The sequence below is a fragment of the Protobothrops mucrosquamatus genome, unplaced genomic scaffold, assembly GCF_001527695.2.
Source record: "Protobothrops mucrosquamatus isolate PMUCROS unplaced genomic scaffold, P.Mucros_1.0 scaffold3942, whole genome shotgun sequence".
Classification (NCBI taxonomy): Eukaryota; Metazoa; Chordata; class Lepidosauria; order Squamata; family Viperidae; genus Protobothrops; species Protobothrops mucrosquamatus.
The window spans coordinates 31750-50970 of record NW_015389885.1 but is presented as its reverse complement, the minus strand read 5'-3'; the positions used below and the strand labels follow the sequence as shown (position 1 = coordinate 50970).

The 19221-nt window shown below is 44.1% G+C and overlaps 1 protein-coding gene across 1 annotated transcript in view; it reads right to left on the bottom strand.

Annotated features, from left to right (window-relative positions):
* Window positions 1-5718: 5718 nt before the first annotated feature.
* STRBP (spermatid perinuclear RNA binding protein) overlaps window positions 5719-19221 on the bottom strand; it is a 41748-nt gene continuing 28245 nt past the window's right edge. Inside the window, exons 13-17 of the mRNA XM_015827779.1 lie at window positions 17540-17674; window positions 17293-17433; window positions 13572-13689; window positions 11675-11728; window positions 5719-5888 (exon numbers count right to left, since the gene is read on the bottom strand). Of these exons, the coding sequence (XP_015683265.1) occupies window positions 5812-5888; window positions 11675-11728; window positions 13572-13689; window positions 17293-17433; window positions 17540-17674 (525 nt within the window). The 3' untranslated portion in view covers window positions 5719-5811. The remainder of the gene's footprint in view (window positions 5889-11674; window positions 11729-13571; window positions 13690-17292; window positions 17434-17539; window positions 17675-19221) is intronic.

Sequence of the window (19221 nt, the reverse complement as noted above, 5' to 3'; positions counted from 1 at the left end):
ACATCAAGAACAAACCTAACTTTCGGTAGGCCACGACAAAGCCAGCATCTCCTGAGCTGGTGTTCTTCAGTGGATTTTTTCTTTATTCTTTATTGGCCACATGTGACTGGACACCCAAGGGATTTGTCTCCGGTGCATAAACTCTCCATGTACATAGAAGCAACAAGTGATAAACGTCTGCAAGAGGGGGTAAAAACAGCAAGTGATGTTCTTCCTTCTCAGTCTCAGGCAGATGTGGACAGATGTTGCTTGTGCACACTACCAAATGACTGTGTCTATGGGTCCGTTTTTAGACATCCTTAATGAGCCATCCATCTATCATCAACACACACACCCAGCGACTAGAAACGTACCTGTATAGTTCTGGATGTAGAATTCTTCCACGTTTTAAGCCTCAGCCCTGTTGTGATTCCGTGCCAGCCTGTGTTCCCAACAGCTGAGTCTGAGGAATCTGAGAAGGAGGTGGAGGAGGCCTTTGAGGGGCCGTCAGGGTCAGAGGGAGGCTCTGATGAATTACAGGACTCACGACTTGATGAAGAGCCTGGCCCCTCCAGTCGTGTTTCTGATGAAGCTCAGCTGTGTGAGGAGCATGAGTCAGATTCGGAAGGCTCACACCTGGATGTGCTAATTGATGCTCGCAGGCGTCGTCAATTAGCAAGAGAAAAACAACAGCAGTCTATGCGACAACTCCAAAGTAAATGGAGAAGGCAATGAGAGGCAACGCCCTGGGATTGCTGTATAAAAAGGGGAGGTGTGGGCGGTGCTGGTTGCTGAAGGCAACCGTTTGCAAAGTGCTTCTTGGAATCCTGGTCTGTTTGTCTTGTTTGCAACGTGTTCCTGTGGACTATTTCCTTCCTTTGGACTTGAGTTTTGCTGTTTGTGTGTTGGACTTATTGACAGGTTTGTCACCCAAATAAAAGGGATTTTGTTTTGTTTTAAAGTCTCCAGCCTATTGTATCAGCAGGGGTTTGGCCCTTGTGCCTCTAACAAGGACGGCAATAGGCTGGGATAGAACAAGCCCCTCTCCGGCGCCGGTTTCTACCCTTCTGCGGTATTAAAACCCTGTCCCCCACAGTTCTTTCTCACCTGCCACCTGTTGATGTGGCCTTAAAGACTTGTTCAAAGAGTCCCCCTTTCAAATCAGCCCCGAGAATTAATCTGTTCTATCGATCGCTGGGCGCCCCGTCGATTTTTTTAAAGCTTTTAAGGTAGATCTCTGAACGAAAGAAAAAGATCAGCCTATCAGTTGGGAGATCCATTTTTAATTATTGATTGGAAAACATGAATGTCTTAATGGGAAGCATAGATAACAGGATGTCCTCTTCTGGTTCTTCAAGCTAACAATGTGTTGGTGTTCAACTGGACAGCAAGGATCACAGACGGCACCACCATCTTTGTAGAAAACCTGTCTCCCTCCCACTTAGACTTCCATTAGCCAAAGAAGGCACCTCAACTTGAACCAAGAACAAAAAACAGACCTTGGGTCAACTGATGCAAACTTGGTTCCTGGTCCAAATCTCGGGACACCTTTGCCGTGATGGCTGAGAATCCAGGCACATGCCTGCAGAAGCACCACGTTTGGAAAAAATCAGCTCTGCGTGCTCTTCAGACAACTTAAGTCCTATCCTAACTCAACCAGACATTCCTGGGAGAAGCCTTCGGAAGCACGGACCCCTGAATTTTACACCACAGTAAAGCACATTCCTGCCCAGATACCCCTGTTAAGACTTGCTGATAAACCAAAGACAACGTAGTTTGGAAAGTCAAGATAAAACTCCCTTGATCTTTAACTCAATAAATAAATATATTCTCCCCCACCTCCCAAAAAAAGTCCGAGAAAGCCTTTTCAGAATCCAACAGGTCCCCCTAAATATTTACATCACATTTCATCGAGAAGAACATGAAGAAGAAAAAAAAAACTGGCATCAAGTACGAAGAGGTTGCAAGATAGCAAAATGCAGGAACAGAAATATTCTCTAGCGCTTAGCTCCTCACTCTTCCCGATCTGCCTGCGCAACTCAGCTTACAGTTTCTGCCTTTTGGCTTATTTTACATACAAATGTTTCTGGGTGCAGCTGTGGGGTGAATGGAAAACTGTAATTGCTGCAAAAACAATCAAGGGTAGAGGGGTCTACCCCTCTTTTGGTAATAAAAGGCACAATCTAGGGGCAACGTCTACCACAGAGTCCACAAAGGAGCCTATCACAAAGATTTCAGCTTCTTGCTTTCTCCTCCCTGCCATCTTGCCACGATTCTCCTGGTCCCCCAAGCCCATCATCCCTTTCAAAAGTCAGGTCTGAGCTCTGGGTGGTCCCCTCTTTCTGGCAAAATCCTCCTTTCACCTCGTCTTGGATAGCTGGGCTTCTTAAGACTATCTCTTGGCTGGACATCCTGGTTACGACGATTGCGTAAAAAGCCCGTCTCATGAAGGGCATCCTTTGGGCACCTGAGTCCATGCCACGCGCTCTCTTCAAGCCATTTCCACCAGCAGGAACACGGGAGGTTAGGGGCGTTCAGCTAGCTAAGTTCAACTGGGTGGGAGGCTGGGTGGGAGGCTACCCCCCCGACCCACAGTGCAAAGCATAAGAGGGCATCGGAAGACACACACACACACCCTACCGTACATCTATTGCTGTGGTTTTTCAAGAGCCAAGGTGGGGAGGGTGTGTGTGAAGGTGGCCTATTGCTTTTGGGGTGCCGGAGGAAGTCCGAGGATTTTAAAATATTCAATATAAACGGTCCCTCCCTCCTTCCGAGTCTCCGTTAGCTCTTGCTTTGAAAATTCACGGGTTTTTTTGGGGGGGGGGAAAAAAAAGCACCTTTGGAGCTGTGCAACCTGCTTGCTTTAGAAGTCAGAGAAGAATTCTTGAGGCCCCAGGTGAATTATAAAAGGCGTCACGTCAAGTGGCTGGCAGTAAGGACTGTCAATGAAACAGCCACCTACAGCGCGGGAAAGAGCAGAGAGGCAGGACAGGGTGGGGGGAAAAAAGAAGAAGAAAAAAGAAGGTTAATTTTATGGTTTTTTTTAAAAAAAGGGACAGCACTGCTTCAGTTTCTCTGCTCTTTCCAGCCGTGGGTGGAGTTTCCGCTGCCACAGGGCGCCCGGGAAATCTAGTTCTAGCCACTCGCAAATGCCTTCACCCCTCTATACCTCTCTAGGCAAAGACTGATCTGAATCTCAAACACACACACCAAAAAAACAAACAATTAAGGTAGCTTAGGAATGGGTTTGTTGTTGTTGTTGTTTCTCCCCCCCCCCCCCCCAGTAAAGCAGAGAAATGTAAAATATGCAGCAACAGGGCAAAAGTTACGATGTGGTTAGTAACTCCCAACATGACAAAATAAATCAATAAAAAAATAATAATAATCAATGGAAGAGGGGGAGGGGGGAAATGACTTCATATCAGTTTTTGGAAATGACGGCCATCGCGTTGGAAAGAGCAGAGCCACCGTCGGCTAGGAGAGGACCACTCCAGGAAGCAACTTCTCCAGAACGTCGTGCTGGGGAAGGGATTTTAAGAAGCGGATTTGGAAAGAATTTGGTGGCCTTCAAGAGAATGGCCACCCTCCGGAAATCGATCCGACCGCCAAATTGCAAGGAACAAATTGATCGGGGGGATCCTCGGCTTCGATCGCCATGCTTTTCCAAGTTCCAGGATGGCGCCTTTTCATCCATAGGCCAGCAGACAAGTTCGTGGTTTACCAATCCTGTTCTCCCGTGGGAAAAGGCAGCACCCCCCACCCCCGAGTAGGATTAGGGTCTCTACCTTCCCCGCCGCCCCTTTGAAGGCAGGAACAGACGCAGGAGTACCCACAACAGGGGTGGTGCTGCTGCGCTGATCCGCAAAGTTGGACTCCCAGTTGGATTAAAGCATCACAACCCCGTGCGGCAAGCGAAGAAGGAGCTACACCACCAAGGACGGGAAACAATAACTGGAGGAGCACATTCCAAGAAGCACAAGCGGTGTCTTCCTTTTCTCCTTTCCAAAACCAGCTGTGGTTCCTTTCGGGGTCCGGACTTCTCCATCCGCAAGGCAGCTCGCCTGGCGCCGAGGACGGACTCATCCCCTGCGCACCCGCCTTCTCTCCGTCTCCCCCGTTTTCCCCACTCCCCACCCAGGCAGTCGGTCCGTAGCATCCTTGGAGGAGCAAAAGTTTTGAAAGGGGAACCACAGATGGGCGACTTTTGAAAAGAGCAACAGGTCGCTTGCACCGGGTGGGGTGGTGATGCCTTAATAACCGCCATTTCCTCGTTCACGGCTCTTTCTGTAGCCCAAGAACAGCGGGGGACCCCTCGGCACCCGCAGAAGACCCGCAGGGGTGCCCCACCGCGTGAACGATGACCTTTTTTTTTTTTTTTTTTGGGTACGGAAATTCAAGGAAGAGGCGTGATATACCGGCCTATGGCTGAAACAGTGAAGTATTCACAGCAGTGCTGGACGAGACCAGACAATTAAAATAGCGGTTTTTCATGGGGGCTGTTGCTGCTTCAGATTCTTAGAATTGCCCAAGGCTACCGAGAGGAGGAACACCGCAAGGATGGGGAGAAACGCGTCAACGGGCTGTTTAAAAGAGGCCACAAGAACCGTTTCATTTAATCAAGGTGGGTTTCTTTTAAGAGCTCTGGCGTGGAAAAGGTCTAAATTGTTAACAGACTTGAGCCATTGGAATCCCTGTATAACATTGATAAAAGCTAACGGCTTGATCTCCCCGCAAATGATTTCACCGAATATTCCGGCTGGCTTAGCACAAAGCCGCTTTTTAATAAGGTGTGGGAACTAACGAGCGGAAATCCTGGACAAATTCCAAGCCCTCTTTGGTTCCAAAATCAAAAGAACTCAGAAAACCTTGCTGGTCGCTGAGACTCCAACATTAAAATCCCTGATTCACAAGGGCCTGAGGAGAAAGCCACAGGTAAAGATGGCCAGGTGCAAAAATCACAGGTAAGGCAGTCTTACTTATCCCCGTTATGCACAAAGTCGTGGGAAATGCCCTTGGTTTGGAGGTAGGTGTCCTGGGAGAGACCCCCCCCCCAAAGCCCTAATGCACTGCTAACCTTAAGAGGCAATCTCTCAAAGAATCAACCAGATTACAGAAACTTCCTTGATTATAAAACTAACCCTTCAGCTTCCTTAAGCAGTAATTTATTGGCGTGTCAATTCCTTTAAAAAACAACAACCCCACAACACAAAAAAATATCCCAAAACAAAAACACTGCATCACATAAACCCTAAAATGATAAAAAGATTTGGACCCAGGGCTTGGTATTAGGAAACAGGCAAAAAATAAAAATAAAAATACTCTCTATTACAACAAAAACTGGTTTTATTTTGTGATCAGCGTTTGTATAGTCTATACATCCTTCACAAGGTTTTTTTTTAAGGTTTTACATAATTCGGATTCCGTTCGGTTTAAAAACAAAAGCGTCTAAGTTTCTTCTCTATAACAAAAGGTCGATATAAGTTATTCTGGAGGTGAAGGGGAAGGGGGGGGGAATGAGGTAACCATTTTTCACAGACCATAGTTTCGTGTATGTGTGGTTTTTTTTTTTCTTCTTCAAGTTTTTTAAGAGAACGAAGTTTGTGTTTTGTCAAAACAAAAATTTAAAAAAAAAAAAGAAGTGGAAAAAAGATGGATCTTTACAAATGGTTTTTGCTCAAGTGTGTGTGTGTGTCTGTGTGTGTCTTTCCAAGAAAACCAGGATTAAAAAAAAAGGTAGGTAGACTAAGCTGAGTGTCTTGATTCTCAACACTTCCTTCTAACATCCTGTCTGGTGTGTGTGGAAGCCGGATAAAGAGTCTCAGCCGATGGCTAAAAGAACGAATAATGGGGCATTGGAAAGGTAGGAAATTTCATAACTGGCAACAGGAACATTCTCTTGGGAAGACCTATGGAAGAAAGCACTGGGATAAATCTAAATGTCCAAGAAAGGTAAGCTAGAAAAGGAAGGAGTAGAAGGAAAGCAAATTGGGTCTCCTAATTCTTCCCCACATCTAAAGATAGAGGTGTCTGTGGGTCAACGTTAGTCCTCTCCATCACCGTTCCCAAGATCGAAGAGATCCCTTCCTTCCCAAAGGACTTCTCATCATGAGAACTAAGCGACCAACTTTAAGAGCTTGGCAGGTCCAAGCCCACCAGGCTGGCAAAGTCTGACTCAACATCTAAAGATAGAGGTGTCTGTGGGTCAACGTTAGTCCCCTCCATCACCGTTCCCAAGATCGAAGAGATCCCTTCCTTCCCAACGGACTTCTCATCATGAGAACAGGGATCATACTAAGTGACCAATTCCAAGAGCTTGGCAGGTCCAAGCCCACCAGGCCGGCAAAGTCTGACTGATCAGACCAGCAAACCCATACTGCACAGCCTGGCTTCCAACCCAGAGTGGCCGATGCGTTCCTGGATTGATCGATGGAGGGCAGGGTGTTTTTGGAGGTCTTTCTTTGCCCTAGTTTTAAAAAAAATTCTTGTGGCCTCGCAAGAATCTTGGGGAGATGCTCGGGGTTTTTTTTTTGTTTAAGCGAAAAGTACCAAAACGAGAAGACTTCCCTGACGGACGGTCTCTCTCTCTCTCTCTCTCTCTGAATCATTTCCCCCTACTTGTCCGTTTTTTTAGAAATCAAAAAGCAGCAACAGCAGGGTTTTTTTTTCCAAAGAGGATCAAACATGGTCAGAGTGATTTTTTTTCCCCAACATGCAAACAGCTCCACGCAGGCAGAGAAGAGAGAAAAGGAGAGGGGTGGGTGGGGTCGCAAAATCAGGAGCAGCGGCCCCAAACCTCAGCACCACAATCAAGCGACTAATTAACCAACCAACCAACTAATCGATCAGACATTTCCAAAGGACAGAAACAAAAACCAACGAAGGGGACCCGTCAAGAGTTGTTTATGCAGAGAGGGAGGTAAGCATTGCTCTGCATAAACTGTTTGGAGTCAGCCATGGACCGCTTCAGTTAGCACGGGCAGGAGAGGAATAGAATAGAATAGAATAGAATAGAATAGAATAGAATAGAATAGAATAGAATAGAATAGAATAGAATAGAATAGAATAGAATAGAATAGAATAGAATAGAATAAAGGAATAGAATAGAATTAAGGAATAGAATAGAATAGAATTAAGGAATAGAATAGAATAGAATAGAATAGAATAGAATAGAATAGAATAGAATTAAGGAATAGAATAGAATAGAATAGAATAGAATAGAATAGAATAGAAGAATGGAATGGAATAGAAATAGAAATAGAAATAGTAGAGTAGAGTAGAGTAGAGTGGAGTAGAGTAGAGTAGAATAGAAGAATGGAATAGAAATAGAAATAGAATAGAAAGAATAGAGTAGAGTAGAGTAGAGTAGAGTAGAGTAGAGTAAGTAGAATAGAATAGAATAGAATAAATAGACTAGAATAGAATATACAGAAAAATAGAACAGAACAGAAATATAGAAAAATAGAATAGAATAGAATAGAACAGAGCTGGAAGGGACCTTGGAGGTCTTCTAGTCCAGCCTCCTGCTCAAGCAGGAGATCCTATACCATCTGAGACAGGTGAATGTCCAGTCTCTTCTTAAAAACCTCCAGTGATGGAGCACCCACAACTTTTGGTGGCAAGCTGTTCCACTGGTTAATTGTCCTCCCTGTTAGGAACTTTCTCCTTAATTCCAGATTGCTTCTCTCCAATTTCTCTAAATTGCCGAGGCCGTGGGTCCCAGCCTTTTTTAATAGGAACGCCTCAATTGATACTTCAATTAAGCATACCATCATTTATATAGAGAAAAATTTTACTTCATTGCTCCTGCGTATTTTTGAACGAAATCCATTGGAACTTTTGCAGCCTGATCCCTCTGGGTTTGTTCCATTCTTGGGGCAGTTGCTTCATGTGATTAGTGGGACATTATGAGATCGAGCAAGGAAGATAGATAGCCCATAGTGCCTGGGATAAATTCATGGTTGCAGGAAGATGGGAGAAATCAGAGTGGGGTCCTTTTCACACATGTGTGGCCAACATGTAAATCAGCCAGTGGGTCACAGAACAGACCAGTTGCTTATGTCAGTAGAAAACTCTTGTGAAGTTAAATCAAATGGTATAGACCAGGGGTAGGCAACCTGGGCTCTTTTATGACTTGTGGACTTCAACTCCCAGGATTCCTGAGTCAGCATGGGTATTGAAGTCCACAAGTCATAAAAGAGCCAAGTTTGCCTGAGCAGGGGGTTGGACTAGAAGACCTCCAAGATCCCTTCCAACTCTGTTATTCTGTAAGGCATTTTTTTCTGATCTTGCACAAGTTGGAGATACACAAATTCCTAAGACTTGAAGGAATGTCTGAAGGAGGGCTGGGGGGGGGTGTTGTTTGGTAGTTCTAAATCAGTACCATATTTTGCAATGCAGACATTTTAATGGGTCTTATTAAAAAGCAGCTGCTTTCATGAGCTTCAGAGAAATCTGAGGAATAACAGAGTAAACAGAGCTTGAAGGGACCTCGGAGGTTTTCTAGTCCAACCCCCTGCTCAGGCAGAAGATCTCAGACCATTCCAGACAAATGGTTTGTCCAATCTCTTCTTCAAAACCTCTGATGGAGCACCCACAACTTCTGGAGGCAAGCTGTTCCACTGATTAATTGTAATTTATGAACTGGGAAAAAAATTCCAGGGGCCAGCCAACAGTTTGACTGGCGTTGGGCTGGGGGGCTCTACTCTGAGTAGGGGTGACTTGAGCCATCTTTTGAGAGCTTCTCTTTACAACCTCAGAGAATCAAGATAGAATGAAGATCATGCAAAATATTAGCACCGCTTTATAAAACCCTAGTAAGGCCACACCCGGAATCCTGCAACCAATTTTGGTCACCATGCTACAAAAAAGATGTTGAGACTTTGGGAAAAGTTCAGAGAAGAGCAACTAAGATGATCCAAGGCCTGGAGACTATTCATATGAAGAACGGCTGCAGGACTTGGGGTTGGCTAGCCTAAAGGAAAGAAGAAACAGGGGTGACATGATAGGAGTACTCCAGTATTTGAGGGGGTGGCCACAAAGAAGAGGGGATCACGTTATTCTCCAACGCACCAGAGGGCAGGACAAGAAACAATGGATGGAAACTAATCAAGGAGAGAAGCAACCTGGAATTAAGGAGAAACTTCCTAACAGTGAGGACAATTAACCAGTGGAACAGCTTGCCACCAGATGTTGTGGGTGCTCCATCACTGGAGGTTTTTAAGAAGACAGTCACTTGTCTGAGATGGTATAGGTTCTCCTGCTTGAGAAGGGGACTGGACTAGAAGACCTCCAAGGTCCCTTCCAACTCTTCTATTCTATTCTATTCTATTCTATTCTATTCTATTCTATTCTATTCTATTCTATTCTATTCTATTCCCCATTCTATTTCCTATTCTATTCTACTGTATTCTACTGTATTTTACTGTATTCTACTCTATTCTATTCCATATTTTCTATTCTATTCTATTCTACCCTATTCTATTCTCTAGCTACTCTCTATCTATTCTATTCTCTATCATCTATTCTATTCTATTCTATTCTACTCTATTCTATTCTATTTCTTATTCTATTCTATTTCTTATTCTATTCTATTTTATTCTATTCTATTCTATTCCATTCCATTGTCTATCATCTATTCTATTGTCTATCATCTATTCTGTTCTGTTCTGTTCTGTTCTGTTCTATTCTATTCTATTCACAATTTGGGGTTAGGTGAGAGAGAAAATGGGGAGAGCAGACTGGACAGTCCCATGCCTTTCCCAGATAACCTCCAGCTCCTTCCCAAGGCACGGAGGAAGAGGGACTGTCCAGTCAAAGAAAACATTCTCAACAAAGTCCTGGGAGTTAAAACTTTCTCCCAACTCCAAACCTTCGCTTGACTCAATTTATTTCCAGCATCTCTCAGCTGCCTGCCCCCCACCCCACCCACCCAAACTGTTTGTGCAGAGTGTTTATTTCTTCCTTAGGGAAGTTGGTAAGATTAGAGCCGGGACAAGCGGCAATTCAACCAGCTTGCTTTAGAATTTGGAGTTCAAACCTCCGGGGTGCACAGTCAGGGGGCCCTCGCGCTAACCCATCGGCTCCCCTGGGCTTCCCTCCCCTCCAGAAGGATCCGGCAATGCCGTCGCACTTCCGTGCAGAGTCCCCTCCAAGAGCAGACTGGAAGTGGGCGAGCGGATCATGCAGAGACACAACGGGCAGCTGCAGCCATCGCTGACTCCAAAGGCCGTTCTCCTCTCTTCACGGCATAAAACTACATTCAAAGTCATCAAAGGGCCAATCCTTTTTTAAAAAACGATCCAGGTTTTTCAAAATCAAGCGCTGCGGGGAGGGTCCCCGTCCAAGACCTGCTGAGGATGGGGAGCGAAGAAGGGCAGACCCCAGCAAGGCCAGTTGGGGGCAAGACCACCCTGTCTTGGGGAGGGGGAAAAACGGGGAGAGGGGAGCACGGTTATGGCAACGGGCGGGTTTTCCAAGAATCGTGGGGTCAGGACACACCGCACAGGGAGTCCCCCGACTTACAACGGTTGGTTTAGTGACCCGTTCAAAGTTACGTCGCTGGAAAAACGGTGATTTGTGACCGTTTTTCACCCTTGCGACCATTTTTCACCCTTACATTAAAGCATTCCCCCATGGTCGCCTGGTCAAAATTCAGACGCTTGGCAACCGGTTCCTATTTACGACGGTCGCGATGTCCCCGGGTGTGTGTGTGTGCGTGCGTGCGTGTGTGTGTCATGTGATCCTCCTTTTGCGACTTTCTGACGAGCCCTGGGGGGGGGGGAAGCCAGATTCACTTCACAACCGGGTTGCTAACTTATCAACGGCAGTGACTCGCTTAACAACGGGCCGTAAATTGGGGGCAAAATTCACTGAAGAAAGGTTTCACACAGCCACAGGGATTTCAGGCTCGGTCGTGGTCGTAAGTTGAGGTGCAGGGGAATTCTTAAAGAGAATTCCAAGGAAGAAGCATTGGCTTCTACCAATTCCAAAATGGCTTCCCTGGCTCTTGGAAGCAGGGCAAAGCTGCTAGGGCCTCGTGGCTGAAAATCTGGGCCTCTGGACTCTGCAGGATTAGACCGGGCGCCCACAAACAGGACCCCTCTCCTCTCCTGGGGGCCACAAACATCAAGGGCCACGCGGGCTGTGCGGTGGCAGTCCCTTTCTCCAATCTGGTGTCCCTCCAGACAGGAGGCTGGGCGGTTCCCATCTGCCCCCAGACAGACTGGGGAACGATGGGAGATGCAATGGGAAGGCCCACCCTCGGAGGGGGTCCCACATGCCCATGGGAAGCCTACAGCATCTCAGGACCTTGGTGAACCAGAGAGGACCCTGGAGGGCAGGCGGGAGAGAAGCCAACATGGACTCTGAGACAGGACGAAGACTTGGCCCTTTGAGTGGCTTTGAATGGAGCATAAAATGGCCATTCCGAAGGCGAGGAAGACATGGGCTACCAGGTCCGGCACGGGGGGGGGGGGGGGGGAGAGGAAGGGAGGGAGGGAGCAGGCAGTTAGGATAAGCAGCTCTTTGGCGGTCAGGCAGAAGCAAACCAAGAGGAACAAGCCACAGCGAGAAGAGCAGCTTGGCTGATGGCCGTCCAGCGAGGCCCGAGGAGCCCCCACACACACCTTGCCTTCCCCCCTGGCCTGAGAATGGGGAGATATATATGGTAGACAAGGAAAAGGGCAGGACGTACCATAAGCCGGTGCGGCGGCAGCTGCTGCGTTGTATCCGTAGGGTGCCGCGTATCCTGCAAGGGAAGCAGAGGGAAATGGTGACAGGTCCCCCCCGGTGGGCACGGAGGAGGAAACGGGCAAGGCCAGAGGTGCCCGCCTGTCGTGTGGTCATCTGAACACATAGACTATGTCTATGCGTACATCAGAACTAGACTGCGTTGTTTCTCTGGGCCTGTGGTGTGTATGTGGGTATATGCATACTTTTTTTTTGGTTATGTTTATGCAGTGTATGTAACAAAATCTCATTTTAATGTACGCTGATTAGTGTACATTTAAAGTGACAATAAGGTTATTATTCTATTCTATTCTATTCTATTCTATTTTCTATTCTATTCTATTCTTCCTCTTATTTTTATTATTTCTATTCTATTCTACCTTCTTCTTCTTCTTCTTCTTCTTCTTCTTCTTCTTCTTCTTCTTATTCTTATTCTTATTATTATTATTGTTATTATTATTATTATTATTATTATTATTATTATTATTATTATTATTATTATTCTATTTCTATTTCTATTCTATTCTTCCTCTTCTTATTCTATTCTTATTATTATTTCTATTCTATTCTTCTTCTTCTTCTTCTTCTTCTTATTATTATTATTATTATTATTCCTATTCTATTTCTATTTCTATTCTATTCTTCTTATTCTTATTCTTATTATTTCTATTCTATTCTTCTTCTTCTTCTTCTTCTTCTTCTTCTTCTTATTATTATTATTATTATTATTATTATTATATTATTATTATTATTATTCCTATTCTATTTCTATTTCTATTTCTATTCTTCCTCTTCTTATTCTTATTCTTATTATTTCTATTCTATTCTTCTTCTTCTCATTATTATTATTATTATTATTATTATTATTATTATTATTATTATTATTATTATTTCTATTTCTATTTCTATTCTAGTCAGGAGTGCTAGTTTGCTGTCGGTTTATATTCTGGGGTCTTGCCTGTCTGGGTGGGTGGGGGTCTTAGGGATTCTTTGCTTGGGCTGTTTACTAATGGCTCTGTGGCGTTTCTGGATTGGGGTCTTCCTTCCTTGATTCTTGGTCTGAAGGTGACCTTGGAGCGAATCTAGGCTGATCTGCTTTCCTGATGGTGGGCTGGGGTCTTTTTCTCTTTGGAGCTGGTTGATTGTCTCTTTTGCATCATCTATAGAGGTTGTTCATGTCTTATGTGCCTATTGATGGCTGGTTTGTCAGAGTGCCGGGCTTCCAGAAATTGCCTGGCATTTTTGGATTCGGCCTGGTCTAGGAGGGTCACACTTTCCCAATTAAAACTATGGTTGAATCTGTCTCTGTGTTGTGAAATTAAAAATTTTTCGCCGGGCCTTTTGACTGCCAGTTGGTGTTCCTGGATGCCTTCTGCCCATCTTCTGCCTATTTGTCCTACATAGTGGTTGTTGCACTCCTTACCCTGTATGTTGTGGATAACTCCTGTTTTTTTTCTTCTGGGGGTGCTGGGTCTTTTACCCTAAACGAGGTAACACCCTAACCAGGTAACAGAAGCCTGCATGCTGCAAAGACTTGGGGTTGGTGATAGGAATAGTTTGGGAACCACAATTTAATTAAAAATGGGATTTCAGCCCTCTAAAACAGGACTCTCCAACCTTGGCAATTTTAAGACTTGTGGACTTCAACTCCCAGAATTCCTCAGCCAGCAAAGCTGGCTGAGGAATTCTGGGAGTTGAAGTCCACAAGTCTTAAAGTTGCCAAGGTTGGAGACCCCTGCTCTAAAAGATCTAAGCAGCCATGATGACTCAGGAAAGGCCTTCTCCTCTGTGGAAGTTTAGCCTCATGGTAGTGCCTGTTGTTCCCCTGTTAACAACCACAGAACAACCCGGGCGGGTTCTACCTGGTGCCAGGTAACTGGTGGCCGCTGCTGCCCCGACAAACGCCCCCCGCATGGGAGCCCCTCGTCCTCTCCCTCGGGCCGCTGCAGACATGGCTGTGTTTACGAGCCCTCCTTTGGTCTGTGGAGAGAGGCAGAGAAGGATGAAGGCCAGCAAAACTCACAGCGGCTGTTGACGCGCTTCCTTTTATTCTGTAACCTTCAAAGGGGGATTCTGGCCCTGGAGTAGGAGTCAGGATGAATTGAAGGAGGGAGCGGAAAGAATAGAATGCGAATAGGAATAGGAATAGGAATAGGGATGGGATGGGATAAGATAGGATAGAATGGAATGGAATAGAGAATGGAATGGAATGGAATAGAATAGAATACAGAATAGAATATAAATATAGAATAGAATAGAATATAGAATAGAATACAGAATAGAATAGAATATAAATAGAATAGAATATAGAATAGAATAGAATAGAGAATATGGAATAGAATAGAATAGAATAGAATAGAGAATATGGAATAGAATAGAATAGAATAGAATAGAATACAGAATAGAATAGAATAGAATAGAATAGAATAGAATAGAATAGAATAGAATAGAATAGAACATAAATATAGAATAGAATAGAATACAGAATAGAATAGAAAAGAATATAGAATAGAATAGAATAGAATATAGAATAGAATATAGAATAGAATGGAATGGAATAGAATAGAATAGAATGGAATGGAATGGAATAGAATATAGAAAATGGAATAGAATAGAACAGAACAGAACAGAATAGAATATGGAATGGAATAAATAGAATAGAATAGAATAGAATACAGAATAGAATAGAATACAGAATAGAATAGAATAGAATAGAATATAGAATAGAACATAAATATAGAATAGAATAGAATACAGAATAGAATAGAAAAGAATATAGAATAGAATAGAATATAGAATAGAATAGAATAGAATATAGAATAGAATATAGAATAGAATATAGAATAGAATAGAATGGAATGGAATAGAATATAGAATAGAATAGAATAGAATAGAATGGAATGGAATGGAATAGAATAGCAGAGTTGAACTGGGGACCATGTTCCAGGTTCCTTCTGCACGACATCATCTGCAGATGGCTTTCTCTCCCCCCCCCATGCTGTCATGAAGGGCCACAGTTTGTCCTCTCCTGCTCTCTGCTCAAACCCCTCCCTCAATTCCCCCCAGCTGGATCTACTCCCCTCCCTTCTTCTCCACCCCAAAGCCTTCCCCCTCCCCCATGCAATTCTTCTGGGTTTCTGCTGGTTTCAGACGCTTGCAGAGGGAATCCGGATCCACCTGGGCCCCCTCCCCTCTCACCTGTGGGAGAATCTTTTTCTTCTTATTGGCAGCCGCGTTGGGGCCCGAAAAGAGCTTCTCGAGAGCCGCCAAGGCAGCACTGGCCTTGGCTACTTTCTTGTTGGGGCCAGCCCCTCTGAACCTCTGCCCGTCGACTTCTACCTGGAAGCGAGATTGGCAGTTGGCACCCTGGCTGGGCGTCACCCCCCAGAGGAAATCCTAAGCCCTGGGGTGGGTGGGTGGGTGGGTGGACGGGGGCCCTCCTCACCTCCATCACAAACCGCTTGTCATGGCTGCCTCCCGTCTCGGAGATGAGCTCGTATTTCAGGCCTCGCCGCTTCTCGTTTAGCTCCATCACTGGATTCTTGCCGCTGGCTGTGAGGATGGGACCCTGAGTTCGGACCTAGGAGAAGCAGGGAGGGCTTGAGATCTGCAAGGCCCCCCCATGGTTTCATCCCGTGCAAGGTAGGTAAGTAGGTAAAGAGGTAGGTAGATAAATAGGTAAAGAGATAGACAGATAGGTAGATAGATAGATAGATATAGATTCGATAAATAAGTAGATAGGTACATGATGAATGGAATGGAATAGAATGGAATAGAATAGAATAGAATAGAATAGAATAGAATAGAATAGAATAGAATAGAATAGAATAGAATAGGTAGATATGTATGCATGTAGGTAGATGATAGATAGATAGATAGATAGATAGATAGATAGATAGATAGATAGATAGATAGACAGACAAATAGATAGATGATAGATAAATATAGATAGATGATAGATAAATATAGATAGATAATAGAAAGAAAGAAAAAAGAGAGATGTAGATGAGAGAGATACAGAAAGAGACAGATAATAGAAATTAGATAGATAGATAGATAGATAGATAGATAGATAGATAGATAGATAGATAGATAGATATAGATTCGATAAATAAGTAGATAGGTACATGATGAATGGAATGGAATAGAATAGAATAGAATAGAATAGAATAGAATAGAATAGAATAGAATAGAATAGAATAGAATAGAATAGAATAGGTAGATATGTATGCATGTAGGTAGATGATAGATATGTATGCATGTAGGTATCTATAGATAGATAGATAGATAGATAGATAGATAGATAGATAGATAGATAGATAGATAGATAGATAGATAGATAGATAGATAGATAGATAGATAGATAGATAGATAGATAAACATAGATAATAGAAAGAAAAAAGAGAGATGTAGATGAGAGAGAGAGATACAGAGAGAGACAGATAATAGATAGATAGATAGATAGATAGATAGATAGATAGATAGATAGATAGATAGATAGATAGATAGATAGATAGATAGATAGATAGATANGCCGTTTGGGAGGCCGCGGGGGGGTGCGGCGGGCCGTTTTGGAGGCTGCGGGGGGGTGCGGCGGGCCGCGGCGGGGCGTTTGGGAGGGCGCGGCGGCAGCGCGGAAGGGAGGCAGCATTCGGTCCATAAGACGCACAGACATTTTCCCCCATCTTTTGGGGGGGGAAAAGTGCGTCTTATAGAGCGAAAAATACGGTAAATAGAATAGAATATAGAATAGAATAGAATAGAGAATATGGAATAGAATAGAATAGAATAGAATAGAATAGAGAATATGGAATAGAATAGAATAGAATACAGAATAGAATAGAATAGAATAGAGAATAGAACATAAATATAGAATAGAATAGAATACAGAATAGAATAGAAAAGAATATAGAATAGAATAGAATATAGAATAGAATATAGAATAGAATGGAATGGAATAAAATAGAATAGAATGGAATGGAATGGAATGGAATAGAATATAGAAAATGGAATAGAATAGAACAGAACAGAACAGAACAGAATAGAATATGGAATGGAATGGAATAAATAGAATAGAATAGAATAGAATACAGAATAGAATAGAATAGAATAGAATAGAATATAGAATAGAACATAAATATAGAATAGAATAGAATACAGAATAGAATAGAAAAGAATATAGAATAGAATAGAATAGAATATAGAATAGAATATAGAATAGAATATAGAATAGAATAGAATGGAATGGAATAGAATATAGAATAGAATAGAATAGAATAGAATAGAATGGAATGGAACGGAATAGCAGAGTTGAACTGGGGACCATGTTCCAGGTTCCTTCTGCACGACATCATCTGCAGATGGCTTTCTCTCCCCCCCCCCATGCTGTCATGAATTGCCACAGTTTGTCTTCTCCTGCTCTGCTCAAACCCCTCCCTCAATTCCCCCCAGCTGGATCTACTCCCCTCCCTTCTTCTCCACCCCAAAGCCTTCCCCCTCCCCCATGCAATTTTTCTGGGTTTCTGCTGGTTTCAGACGCTTGCAGAGGGAATCCGGATCCACCTGGGCCCCCTCCCCTCTCACCTGTGGGAGAATCTTTTTCTTCTTATTGGCAGCCGCGTTGGGGCCCGAAAAGAGCTTCTCGAGAGCCGCCAAGGCAGCGCTGGCCTTGGCTACTTTCTTGTTGGGGCCAGCCCCTCGGAACCTCTGCCCGTCGACTTCTACCTGGAAGCGAGATTGGCAATTGGCACCCTGGCTGGGCGTCACCCCCCAGAGGAAATCCTAAGCCCTGGGGTGGGTGGGTGGGTGGGTGGACGGGGGCCCTCCTCACCTCCATCACAAACCGCTTGTCATGGCTGCCTCCCGTCTCGGAGATGAGCTCGTATTTCAGGCCTCGCCGCTTCTCGTTTAGCTCCATCACTGGATTCTTGCCGCTGGCTGTGAGGATGGGACCCTGAGTTCGGACCTAGGAGAAGCAGGGAGGGCTTGAGATCTGCCAGCCCCCCCCCTGGTTTCATCCCGTGCAAGGTAGGTAAGTAGGTAAAGAGGTAGGTAGATAGATAGGTAAAGAGATAGACAGATAGGTAGATAGATAGATAGATGATAGATAGATAGATAGATAGATAGATAGATAGATAGATAGATAGATAGATAGATAGATAGATAGATAGATAGAGATTCGATAAATAAGTAGATAGGTACATGATGAATGGAATGGAATGGAATGGAATGGAATGGAATAGAATAGAATAGATAAATATTTAGGTATATATGTATGCATGTAGGTAGACAATAGATAGATAGATAGATAGATAGATAGACAGATAGATAGATAGATAGATAGATAGATATAGATTCGATAAATAAGTAGATAGGTACATGATGAATGGAATGGAACGGAATGGAATGGAATGGAATAGAAGAGAAGAGAAGAGAAGAGAAGAGAAGAGAAGAGAAGAGAAGAGAATAGGTATGTATGCATGTAGGTAGATGATAGATAGATAGACAGACAGACAGACAGATAGATAGACAAATAGACAGACAAATAGATATATGATAGATAAATATAGATAATAGAAAGAAAAAAGAGAGATGTAGATGAGAGAGATACAGAGAGAGACAGATAATAGAAATTAGATAGATAGATAGATGATAGATAGAAGATAGATAGATAGATAGATAGATAGATAGATAGATAGATAGATAGATAGATAGATAGATAGATAGATAGATAGATGGATGATGGGTGGGTGGATAGACAGACAGACAGAGACAGAGAGCTGAATAGAAGGATGGATAGATGGAAGGAAGGAAGGAAGGAAGGAGTGGAATATGGACAGAGGGGAGGGAAGAGGGAGGAGAGAGAGAGAAAAGAGAGAGAGAGAGAGAGAGAGGGACAGACAAACAGAAAGGGAAGATGGAAAGACAGAATGAATGAAGATAGGCGATTAGAGACGATAGAGGGATGGATAGATAGACAGATGGAGAAGAGAAAAGCAAGGAAGGAAGGAGCAGCTCCAGATTTGTCTATCCCCCACCCCCACCCTTCAGGAAACGGCTCTGGCACAATTCACACAAGAAGGAGATCCAGTTCGTTCCTGGACCCATCCGTGGTTTCCTCCCTACAAATATTCTGCTCATGAGCGTTTTCACACCTGGTGACACCCCCGTATTTTTCAGGAAACGGCAACCAGCACAGGAGACCTCCCTCTTTGTGGAACTGTGTGACAGCCTGGGGGACCCCTCGGCTCCTTCAGGGCTGCCGTCCACAGGCCGGCATAACTTGGCGTCTCTAGGACGGTTGCACACCCCCCCCTCCACCCGCCTGGGACAGAAATACTGGAGAGGCGGCCGAAGTTTCCAGTTACTCGGAGGCGCCTGCTCTGACGCTGAGCAAGGGGAAGATCACCTTACTCGCCGGGTGTCCCAATCACAGCGTCCCTCGGCCCACCCAAACTGCGGCAGCCAAAGTCGGGGGGGGGGGGGGATGAAACCATTTGGGTCCTAAAAAAA